Below are 12,743 nucleotides of genomic sequence, written 5' to 3' on the forward strand. Positions count from 1 at the left end.
GCACATTTATTGTTGACATAAATAAACTGGAATATGCCAGATAAACGTCATTAAAATCAGCCTAGGTTTGTTTCTTAAATCTGTACCATGTATCCAGCGATCTGCTTTGTCAAACACTCAAGGACTGAGACATAAAGGGACAAAGATCCACTGAGTTTTATTCAGTCCTGCATCTTTAATGTGATTGGCTCTGATTTCTGCCTCAAACTTCTTCTATAAATAGTTTCTTTAGAAAAAACAAAAGGAAGATTCAACAAAAAGGCTGTAAGACTTGAGAAGCTTATGTGACTTGCCTCCATATTTTCCTCTAAGATGATCTATTTTACAAAAACAATGCTGCCAGATGTCAGAAATATAATTGTTTTTTGTTCTTGCAGCTGAGCTGGGAGATTATGACCCAGAGGAGCATCCATCAGACTACATCAGAGACTTCAAGCTGTTCCCTAAACAGTCCCTCAAACTGGAGAGGAAGATTATGGAAATACACAAAAATGAGCTCAGGTAACAAAAGAAGATGAAGAGAGAGTCGCTTGTTACCTGGACCGAGACCCGTGTTTTCAGCCTGATGCTTGTGAAGCCAGATGTTCACTGCTGTGAACAGGGTGTAACGCTCACTGTCAACTAAAGAGTGTCTTATTCTTTTTGTGACACTGCATTTTAGATGGTAAAATTAAGTTAATAATAGAGACAAACTGATATGATTAAAATATTATTTAGAAAATAGTCTTTCAGACTAGATTTCAAGAAAAATACTAACAAGTAATAATTTAATATTTCTAGTCATGCCACACTGTATTAAGTTTGGATAGTGAATGCCTTCCTATAACAAGATCATTTTTTATAGTTATATAAACCCTCTCCACTGGGGTGGTTGTTTATCATGCCTGCGTTAAATTTGCTTTTGTCCGTCACACTTTATTCCAGAACATCAAAGGCAAATCCTTAATTTCCCTCTTGTCTGCCCTGGCGGATTCGACTGACGGGATTAACAGCATGTAGATTAACACTGAGCAATAGAGGCTTCAGGTGATTTCCACAGTCAAAACCGTTCAAAGAGAAGTCACAGTTTTACACTGAGAGTGAGAGTTCCCTCACCGTTAATTAATAATAAATAATTAATAATTAATAACAAACATCTGTGTGTTTTTGCAGCTCTTCCACAGTGACATTGTGGTTGTTCGTTTTAAAAGACGGGTCGTATCTGTGTCCTCAGTGAAGCGCCTGGTAGAGTCAATGATTGGCTGTAACCTTGGAAAAGTTCGGGCTCCATGTCAGCTAATGTAACATTTGTAGCAGCATGGCCGCGATGTTTGTTGATATAAACAATCCGCAGTCCACATAACACACCGATTTGGCGTTTGGTGGGCATTATTCATTTTGAGTTCACGAACCAAAATATAAATTGTATCAATTGCTGAGCAGAGTCAAAATCATTGTTGAAATTATTGGGCAAATGGCACATTAGGTGACACACTGTGTCTGTGATAAAATGGGGATGATGTTGGTTGTGCGTCCTGTGCATCTTCGTCTCCCTTAGGGGCCAGTGTGCAGCCTTGGCGGAGTTAAATATGCTTCAAAGAGCCCACAACCTGGAAACGTATGGAGTCGACCCCCATCCATGCAAGGTGATTAATCTAGATTGTGAAACTTTACCTTATTGCTAAAATTCATCTGCTCAAGGTGTTTCAAGTCTATTTTTATGAGAATGTTTTCCCTATGATAAAAAGTAATGTTATATGAATTGTGTTAATTGTACATGTTTCCATTTGTTCCTCACTGTGTTTTCTGTAAATTCAGTCATACTTGTGGGTTTGTATCAGGTATAAAAAAGAAAAAAAGTTGAATATGTTTGACATATAAAGAAAGTAGTTTAAAAATAGTTTTTAAATTAATTTTTATTAAAAAAGTATAAATGAGGAAACTAGTTAATTCTACTTTTCTACCATTTCCACAGTAATTCACTACTAATGGATATTTTACCATTATGACCTTTACAGTTAAGCAGATAAAAGGCCGGACACAAACCCAGCTTTGTTGTCTCAGTCTTTCGAGGATGAGACAGAAATTAAATTAATGAGAAAAGGCTTCAAAGGCCAGATTACTTCCTGGATTTTAATTTCCCTCTGGGGATATCATTGCAGCAAACGAAAACAGAAACATTCCAGGAATCAATAATCTTATTGATCAATCTAAACAAATCCTCGATGTAGTAAGTCAGCCGTCTTTGCTCTCTTTCTGTAACACGTACTGCTGAATTTGTAGTTTACAGCCTGAAAACACATCTCATAAAGTTTCTTAAATATATAATTGTACTTCTTTTGGGAGCGGGAATATTAATAATAAATTAATAATAAAGTACAAAATATATACTTTAAAGTTTCCATGTCCCCTCAGTCAATTAATAGATTTTCATCTGATTTGTTGTAATTCCTGTTTTGACTCAATTAGGTTATAGATCATAAAAACAAGCATAAATAAGTAAGTATTGAGCACATCAACATTTTTCCCAGTTTGATATTTTTAACAGAGCCACTGACAAAAAATTAAAACCAGAGGTTTCTAAGAACCCAAGATATCCACTGAACACAATCAAAGCAAATTAGTCCCCAAATCTAGTTATGAGTAAAAATATTTAATTACACAGAAAATAATAATTAAGCTCATTTTGGAAATTCCTTTTTCTGGTAATGATAACTCTGAGACTCCTGGACAGATAAATTAGTCCCATACATTACTCAGGTGTTTGACTTGCTCATCCACACAAATCATGTTTTGTGCCAAAGTTTCCATTAAAATACTCAACCTGAGAAAACTGTGTTTAACATCTATTCTGTGTGCTTTATGCACAAACCTTTCGATAAAAGATGAGAGGATTGGTGAAACAGTAGACAAAATTAGAGAGGAATAGTGTGATTTACATTCAAACAATACCTGAAAACTGTTTTCAGACTGTAAATAATTAGAGAATAGTTGCCTTGTTCTGATCTGCTGTCGTTTATTTTGTCTCTCTCCATCTTACTAATTAACTTTGTGCAGGTGTCATTTTCCTGGAGATCACTGACGCCCCGCTCTCCCCCCTGCTGTGTTTGTGTTTTCAGGACTTTACAGGCTCAACTGCCTTTCTGGGCTTCACGGCCACGGGGTTTGTGGTTTTCCAGGGAAACAAGAGGATTCACCTCCTCAAATGGTAAAAACCAGGGTCTGAAATAAGACTTTTAAAAAAGTTACAGATGACATATTTGACTCTGTTTCCAGAAACAACTAACCAGAAGTGACATATAAGTTGTTGTATTGGCCTTCATATTGTCTGAAAAGTTATGAGCTCATTCATTTTTTAAATTCTCACAACACTGCAGCAGAGTCTCACTATAAGTTTTGCTACAAGCATGTTTAATATTCTGACAGCGACTTGTTTTTGCAGGGGTGACGTAAGCAAGTTAAAGTTTGAAGGCAAAACCTTTTATGTCATCGGAGTCCAAAAAGAGGTGAGCATTGTTCCTGTACATTTTTGAAAACATTATTATTACTGCGAAGTAAAATATGATGCAGATTTCTCTGACTGCCACAAGTCATCTTCATCACCATGTTAAATCAATATCTCCTCGCTCTACCATTGTGATTTAGAGCCACAGTTATCGTTTGGAAACAGATAAAATCCCGCTGAACTCTCCTCCGTCCCTCATTCTCTCTCTCTTTCTATTCTTCCCTTCTCTCCCTCCGTGTTCCTGTCCCGTCATCGTTGTCAGATTAACTGTACCGTTTGTAATCCTGTCCACCATCACACACAATCTATATGTGTGTCGCTGTTTCAGATCTCCTTAACAGGCAGGATTCAATGTAACAGGATGGTGGGTGTGTTACGACTAATCTCCTCCCTCGCATTATGTGTTTGACTGTGGTCCAAATGAAAGCATTACATCACAGATAAATAACGATGGAGACGTGCATCGCTCCGCAGCAGGTGTCCTAACATTTGGGACGCGTGCTTCATCTCTGTGTTGATCATCTTCCTGCAGAGTCGTTTGGTAGATTTGGAGCAGCATTCTCAGAGCTTTGCATATATGCTTCACTTATTTTTGATAAAACTGTGTTTAACGCAACCACGGCATGCTTGCTCTTTAATCTACCTTTCAGCTGATTGGTTTCAGCAAGCCTCATAAATATTCTTCCCATTGCAGCTTAACCCGGCTCTTCCATCGCCGCTTAGCATGTCAGTGTGCCTGCTTGTCTGTTTGGCAACTCACAAAGGGCTGAAGATGCAGATTTATCTTTGTGTTTCTGTCTTTTCTCTCTGTGTAAAAAAACATAGTCTTCACTGGTGAGTAGATATGAGTAACCGCAGTGGCACCAAGCATTAAATCCTCAACACAACACCTCTCCTTGCAGACCTGCCCTCACCTCCGAGAATGATTGGAGTGACGTTTTCTGTTGTTTCATTGTTGTTTGTGTGTTTTTGTCTCGTATCGCCACTGTTTTGAAATGATTTGTAAATTTATTTTCGACTATCTCCCGTAATCTTTGCAGCCACATGATCAAAATGACCCTCACAGCTCCATCGTCACTTACTGTAGATTATGCAACGTCAAGATGCATAATCGATTCCTTTTTTCCCCGTTTCAACAATGTTCCCTAACATATTCATTTTTGAGTGTTTCCTTTTATGTCTGCAGACGTGTGTCTGTGTGTGTATTTTTATTTTATTGTTTGCTTTTTTTTTTTTTTTTTTTTTTTACAAAAGTTTTCCACAAAACTGATCATTTTTTCCGTGTTTCCCACCTTGGGCTGATTGCAACTTTTTACTCCCCTAGTAATACAACACTTGCTTGAAAAGCCTGTTCTTCCTCGTCTCGTAACCTTTTCAATGTCATTTTAAATTGGATCAATGTAAATGTTTACATCTTCTGCAGACTCAAAAATAGATACAAGTCAGTAGCTGCGAATCTGAAGAATATAAATGTCAAACAAACCACAGAGGCCCAAATCCAGCGTTAAACTTAGCCTTGAAACTTGCAAACTTACACCCTGCTTTTCATAATTGCATGTACCTTATATTTTGTCAAGGACTAAAGAGATATAATTAGTGTTATAAATACATAATTGTCAGTATAATAATTTAAATAAATACCTTCAAACTTTCTCAGGTAAAGGCTTGTTTAAGATACATTTATATTAGTTAATCTGGTTTCCGATAAATTAAGGTAAATATAAATCTGCCTTACTGTAAAGGCATGTTCCAAATTTGAGGTGTGGTTAATGATTTTAGTGTATTTCTCATCACAAAATTTGTTCAATGATTAAATGCATTCAGTGGAAAATTATACATTTTATTATATGTATCTACTAGAAGTACCAAGAATTATTGAGGGCATTATAAATATAGTAGAATTATACAACTTAATAGATTATGCAACTTGGAATTGGAAAGCAGTGTACACTTCCATAGGAACTGCATGATAAATGTCATCAGGTCATCAGCGTTTCAGCCAAAGTGGGACCAAACATTATTTGTCAATAATTTCTAAATATCTTGTCTCTTCTACACACATGTAAGCACAGATGTAGCTGCTGTAGTTCACGTGTGTGAATCACAGTACAAACTTAATACACACACCCTTGCAACAGTGGTCATTCGCCTGCAATATTTTCCACATTTGTTCACACTGAAACCACAAATTTCTGTGTATTTTATTGGGATTTTATGTGGGGGAAAAAAAATGATACATGGGCTTTAAAACATTTTTGTGTTTTGTAAAAATTAAGGGATGTCAGTTTGAATGGTGTGCAGGACTTAATGTAAACATGATGCAAAATTAAAGATGTTTAAGAAAGGGACATTATGTAGGTGAAGACGAGCATCGTCTAAAATGACTAGCAGGCTATTAGCAGAGGATTTCCTCTCAGTATCAATCACTAGATAAAACATCCATCCAGCTTCTTGCACATTTTAAATGATGGTCTCCTCAGAAGGTTTTTCCTGCTGTGTCCCTTCATGTACAGCTGATTTGCGTTATTGGTCCAGTTCAGTAACTCATTGTTCAGCCACAGTCCAACGAGGATTTTTACTTGATGAAAGCAGCTCCATAACTCTGCCAGTTTAGGTGGAGCTGTCTGTGTCTCTGTAGGTTTGCAGTTGTGCCATACTCTTTTCATTTTTGCATAATGGATTGAAAAGTGCGCTGAGACGTTTGACGCTTTGGATATTGTTTCATAATCTATCCCAGCTTGATCCCTGACCTGTTCGCTGTGTCACGTTGCTGGTCGTTTATTAATGTCCTCCAACAAACCTTCACAAGAATCTGTATTTATATTCAGGTTAAACTGCATAAATGGACTCTGATACTAATCAACAAGTTTAATTGGCTCTTATCAATTGTTTCAGATTTTTAACTCTAAAAACCTTTGAGAACCATGTATCATTTTCCTTTCACTTTACAATCTTACACTACTGTATGTTGGTCTGTCATATACAAATTGAAATAAGTACACTGAGCTTTGTGGCTTTAATGTGAGTAAATATGAAAACGTTGGATTATGAATACTTTTGCAAGGCACTGCCCCTGCTGCATGACAAAGAGGGAGCTGTGCAGGAAAAGAAACAGACTGGACAAAAAAAAATTACATCAAAGCTGTTCGTGCCACTTTCATTTGGCTCTGACGTAAGCCTCATATTGTGTTACTGTAACTCTGTCCATTATATTGACTTCACTGTTTCCTCTCTGCCTCTCGCTCGCTCTGCGCTTTGCATTTGAGCGATATCGATCTGGTATCTCATGTTGCCAAACACGCAGGCCTGAAAACGAGACATCTACAGGAATAAATCCCCTCTCCCTGTCCATAAAGACCCATCCTCTGCAAGCTACAAGCTCTTTTTACTGCTGAACACGGTGGCCAAATCACTATATCTGTCTTATATCTTGCTAAGCTTACAGCTTTGGATCTATGGGTCAGCGTTTTGTGCAGCTCCCTCACATTATGTTCAGCACTTCCCCTTATTTATGCCTCTCTGGGCAGTCGTTCACTCTTTTTTTCTTTCTGTCTCTCTATTTCTGTGCAGAAAAAGCTGGTGTTGACATTTCACACCTCGACTCCTGCAGCATGTAAGCACCTATGGAAGTGCGGGGTGGAGAACCAGGCCTTTTACAAGTACGTCTGCAAACACACATGCAGTGTTACGTACATTTTCTGGATGTGCATTTTTTCATCAAGATTTTCTGTAAATATTTGTCTCAAGTGAACATATGAAAATATTTAGCAAAAGACAAAACAGCAGAAATTAAAAGTCAAGCAGCTAAAGAAGAAAATAATGTTAAATTAGGGAGAAAGCAGAACTATATGGAAATATATAAAGTATTCATAAATGGCGTTGGATCAAAGGAGAACAAGCAGAAATGGTGATTAAGTTAATAAGAGGTAAATATAGTTGAGAATGTTCAGGAGTATTACAATTAAGTTCAAACTAATGAAAATATAGATAAAAGGTCAAATAAAAGATAAAATCTAGATTTAATTTCAAGAACAACTATAAAAGTTTAATAGTCACAGAAATGAAACAAAACAAGGTAAAATATTTGAGTCATCACAAAGTCAACTGAAAAGTCAAAATGTAATCATATTTGTTACAGTATCACTGAAAATTGTTATTAGTTCGGCAACTTCATAAAGTGAAACACATAACTTTTATACACAGACAGATATTTTCAAGCCATTATTCCTGTTAATTATGATCATTTTCTGTTTACAGCTACTGTGGGCTTAGTGAAAAGTCTTTACATCTGCAGAAAGAATGTTTTAAAAGTTTAATCTGATAAACTTACAAACCTGACTCAGTCACACCAGTTCAGTCAGGAGGAACGGTGATGAAAAATTCATAAATTCAGCCATTTAAGGTGAAAAATGAAGAGGTTTTGATTAACTTTACCCCTCAATTTATAAAGTTTAGCCACCGAGTTCACATGGCTTCAAAAACATCTCTGTCAGACTTAGACATGATTTGACTCACTTATGAAGAATACACTATCACAAGTCCTTATCTGTCACGATGTAAGGCTTCCTCTTATACCTGATAAATACATTTTTCTGGAAAAAATTAAAATCCTTTCACTCAAAAACAATAAAGTGCAGCCAGAATCAACAGTGAGGTTGTAAAGGGTTAGTGTGTCTCTGAGAGAAGGAGGGAGTAAAAGTCAGCTAAGATGTCCGACAAGCATCAGAACCTTGAAATCAAATTACAATAAATCAAGTTTGGACATGAGGATGAGGTTGTTGATCGCTGATAGTCAGATCTTATTATGAAAAATATAAAAAAATATTCTCCCATTTTTCTGTAAATACTGCTGAAGCACGAGGAATGGAAAGAAGATTATTAATAAAAGCTTAAAGAACATAATAACCAATGTGAAAAGACCTAATAATGTTGTTTGAGTTGTTTAGAAAAATGTTCCCACAAGTTCCTGAATTCTTTAATGTTCACTGTGAAACTGCGGTGTGCGTCGCATTTTGAAGCTTAATGTCTGCTGCTGTTTCTTCCTCTGTCTGTCTGTCTGTCCGTCTGTCTGTCTGTCTGTCTGTCTGTCAGGTGTGTGAAGTCGAGTCAGATAAAGACCGTCTCGAGCAGTAACATCTTCTTCAAAGGCAGCAGGTTCAGATACAGGTGAGTCAGAAAACGGTGCGGAGGCGTGATGTCAGAGAGCAACGTTTTCCATGCATGGAAAAAATAAGAGGAATATCATTCTTTGTTTTAGATGAGGTTTGCAGTCTGAAATCTTTAGCATGAGCTAGCCCCGCTAGTTCACATGAAATCTCATCTCAGCATCTTTACAAGAAAAACTATTTCATCCAGACAGAATCAGATTCACTTACACATGTTCCAGTTTGATCTTGGCTGTTTCTTTCTAGTTCAATGCATCAAAACTGGTTATTGACTTCATAGAAGTTCTTGTTTCTTTTGAGTTTCTTGTCTGTTACTTGGCAGACTTTTGTCTGTTTATTCATTAAAATGAAAAAAAGCTGAATTTCCCAGAATAATGATCTAATTCGCAACTAATGATCCCTGGTTTCTTCAGCTATTGGAATAGAAGTCATTCACACAAATGATAACTGTGAAATTGCTCTATAGAGAAATATAGGAAAGTAAAATACATAAATGTAACAAGTATACATTTGCACCATGCAGATCTCTTGTTACCCTCAGTCTGCACAAACGGAGCAGATGTGACGGTGGAGCCTGCTGACCCTGAAACAAACCTCTAAGCTCCCATTGTTCAAAACAATGGGAGCTGCAATGCCTCACAAATGTGTTTATACTTACTAAGTTTATCACATTTTGTGAAACAACAACACTGCTGCATTGAGGTTTGTGGTTATAATGTTACAAAATGTGAGAGAATTGAAATGGAACAGTTAAGAGCAGCACTAATTATTAGCAACATCAGCAAAACTAATAAGACAATTTTATTTTAGTCATTTTCTTTGTAGGCGTCTGCAGCTAAATTAGAAAAATACCATACGGTATATGCATTATAACTCACACCACTGTGGAAACCTCCTTAACCTCAACCAGGTTTTCTTCCTGACTCTGATATGCTTTTTGACATTTTAGAGTCTCGTGTTTTTAACACCGTAAATATTAGAGGCTTCACAGCTAAAGAAAAGTATTTAGAAAAGTGACATGTTTGTTAGTAAAACCATCAACATGTATGTGATTTTCCTCGTCAGTGGAAAAGTAGCAAAGGAAGTGATAGAGGCCAGCTCCAAGATTCAGCGAGATCCGCCCGAGGTTCACAGGTAGGACTGACACACCTCCAGTTGTTCAAGACTGAACAGCTGGTCGCCCTGAAGGACAACACAACAACTTTCCATGTTGAATGTGTCTCAATGTGTGTTTTTTTTCTTTTTCTTTTTCTAGAGCACAGTTTGGTCAGAGTCGAAGCTTTAACTCTCTGAGCCACAAAAACCTGATCATGAACATGGAGCCTCTGGTACCCGCACTGCCATCCACCAACGAATACGAAGAGGCGGCAGCAGACCCCGGTAGGAGGAACCTGCGCACACATCACACCCTACGACTTCATGTCCTCCTGCAACACGCCTCAGAAAGTCACATTGGGCCTCCCTTGTGTAAGAGGAAGCTCATGTGTGACTCTCAGCCAGCGAGAGTTAATTGAGCAGCTGATGCTCCCTCCATCAGCCTCGTCTCCCTGGAGACTCCAATTGCAGAACGCTAAAAATACCCCTCCCGTAATCCTCCCCGAGGATCCCACCCCCCCCATGCCTCTGAGTGTCTGCATGTCTGACTTTGTGTGTGTGTTGTTTTTACAGAGTCAGATGTACTCTTTGTCATCTCGGAAACACAGCCGCACAGCAAACATCTGCCACCATATCATTAAGGAAAACTCAATCACAAGCGATGCATTTGGCTCCAAGGAGTCTGTCTGTTTACGCCCCTGTGAGCATCTGGGCCTGCAAGTTTTTGTTAATTTTGTTTGTCATCGGCTCTGCACTAATAAGAAATGATTGCGTCATACATCAACTTAATATAGTTTATGTGTAGTAAAGTACATCAACTATATTAAGAGGAATATTAGACTCATCTTAGTTTTTTACTTATTCTTGTGTTTTATTTACCCTGCCATGTTTCTTTGCTGTTCTGTTTATTCCCCTTTGTTTCTGTCTCCATTTGGCTCGTTTATTTCTCCTACATTTCTTTATACTGTTCTGGATGACTTTTGACATTTGACTCCTAACTAAAAACCAACTAAAAGTGTTTAGTCAGAAACAAATCATTTGTTTACGTCTGTACACTAGGAGCGTAGCTAGAGGTATTCATCGCAAACTGTTTTGGCGCCAGAGTCAAATGATCACTTGATGAATAACACAAGTTGCTTATAACTCCTTCTTGCCTGTGCATTACAGGTAATTATATGCAACTAAAGGTATGAATTAAATAAAAACAAATCTAACAGTTTTTATCTATCTGCAGGATGTGCATTATAGATCGAAACCGACATACAGACACACCATACTTAGTCAGAAAACACAACTGCAAACACAAATTATAAAACATATACATGAAGCAACAAGGAAGGTCAAAATGTATCAAGAACCCTGGAATATGTTCCATTTTCATGGATGCCTAAAACAGTCTCTTTTTTTCCACATCATAGAGGAAGTAGAAACCCCCCATTTGTATGAATGTTTCTGTTTTCTATCTGACTCTGAATAAGGCTACATTTCCAGAATGATAACACTAAAGAAAAAGTTTAGAATTTTCTCAAAACAATCTGATGAGAACAAAGTAACCAAATTTTACGTTGATTCCAGTATTTACCTATATCTATATTAAAGCAACTAGCTTTTTATAAAAATTAAAACGATCCATTGTAACAAGCAACAACAACAACAATCTGCTATCTGAATTTTCTGAGTTCTATATATATATATTTCTTTTTTTTTTTTTTTTCAGTTTTGGTCTTGTAGTTTTTCCAACTTTGTTCAGCTCAAATGGGATAGGAATAAAAAAAATGTTTATAACTCAACTTAAGTTATCAGGTGGCAAATCCTGTCTTATACACAACTTGTTACCTTAGACTCACATGGTCAGTGAGAAGAAACAAAGCATTTGGCATCTTGTTGTTTAAAATCATGCAGTCAACACTGGCCACAGATATCAATTTAAATGTCTACTTTGCACTATTTCCAGCATTTATCTATTAATCTACCAGTGTTGTTGATAGGACAGGAAGGGAAACTGGTGTGGAAGAGCTCAGGGTAGGATTATATGAGAGCAGAGACAAACAAGGTGAATGGAAACAAGACAGGGCGACATGAGCGAGGAGCTAAATGATAGGAGGGACGTGTGTCACAAACTGAGTGAAAGGCGTGGATGTGGAAAAAAGATGGTAAAGAAATGACAATTAGAAAGGGAAGCAAATAAACTAATGTTTTTTGTTGACCTTGAGAAGTGAGACAACTAAATCAGAAGAAATTGATAAATCTTACTTTATAAACGCTGATTGAGGACCACACTGAAAGGGTTAATTAGTCTAAGTGAGTTAAGAAAGAGAAGATAAGTGCAAACATAGATCTGGAGGTTGATCCTCATCTTTACAGTTTAAGAGTCAGTGAAGGTTAGGATGGAGAAGTCAGACACTCAGACAGAATCACTCAGTGGTTCTGGGATGTAAAGTAGAAACATCAGAAACTGAACAGAATAGCTTATGGGATGATAAGGGATTAATGAGAGATGAAGAGGATGTTTCATTGTTGGGTGGGATGAGAACGGGAAGGATCGGGAATCTTTCCATGAACAACATGGTCCATAATAAAACCTCCTTCACTTTTTCATCAAAATGGTTCCACTATTTTCCCGCCATCACTTGCTGCCACCATATCTCTATTTGAATTTTTCTTGATTTATTTTGTTCCTCCATTTACTCCCACACATCTACCTGCATTCTCCTGTTTCTATCTTCATAAAAACATCATTCTTTTTAACCTCTTTATCTTCAGGGACAGGATTTCTCTACATTTTTCTTTCTGCTGTCCTCTTTTCCCCCCTCATTTGTTTTTAAGAAAAATAAAAACCTCACTGCTCAAAGGCTTTACATGAAGTCTGTAAAGGTTACTCACCTTCACATTATCTGATCTGATGTGAAAAAGTGAAAGAATGAAAATGATTATAATATTTCTGCCATGTTTAACCAAAAGCTGCAGGAGCAGTTTTACAGAAATCAAATTCTTCCACC

The 12,743-nt window shown here is 37.2% G+C and overlaps 1 protein-coding gene across 8 annotated transcripts in view; it reads left to right on the plus strand.

Annotated features, from left to right (window-relative positions):
• The window catches only part of frmd3 (FERM domain containing 3), a 53,449-nt gene that overhangs the window by 30,861 nt on the left and 9,845 nt on the right, over nt 1-12,743 (plus strand). For 3 of the 8 annotated variants that reach the window (XM_081610696.1, XM_008418442.3, XM_081610695.1), the window contains exons 6-14: nt 378-501; nt 1,538-1,625; nt 3,099-3,187; nt 3,422-3,485; nt 3,747-3,848; nt 7,055-7,143; nt 8,576-8,650; nt 9,715-9,783; nt 9,905-10,029. In XM_081610696.1, coding sequence (XP_081466822.1) covers nt 378-501; nt 1,538-1,625; nt 3,099-3,187; nt 3,422-3,485; nt 3,747-3,848; nt 7,055-7,143; nt 8,576-8,650; nt 9,715-9,783; nt 9,905-10,029 — 825 coding nt within the window. The remainder of the gene's footprint in view (nt 1-377; nt 502-1,537; nt 1,626-3,098; nt 3,188-3,421; nt 3,486-3,746; nt 3,849-7,054; nt 7,144-8,575; nt 8,651-9,714; nt 9,784-9,904; nt 10,030-12,743) is intronic. The other 5 variants (XM_081610698.1, XM_008418444.3, XM_081610697.1 and 2 more) reach the window with 2 other exon arrangements.

Source organism: Poecilia reticulata, chromosome 9 (genome assembly GCF_904066995.2).
Source record: "Poecilia reticulata chromosome 9, P_reticulata-male-v2, whole genome shotgun sequence".
In the NCBI taxonomy this organism is placed as follows: Eukaryota; Metazoa; Chordata; class Actinopteri; order Cyprinodontiformes; family Poeciliidae; genus Poecilia; species Poecilia reticulata.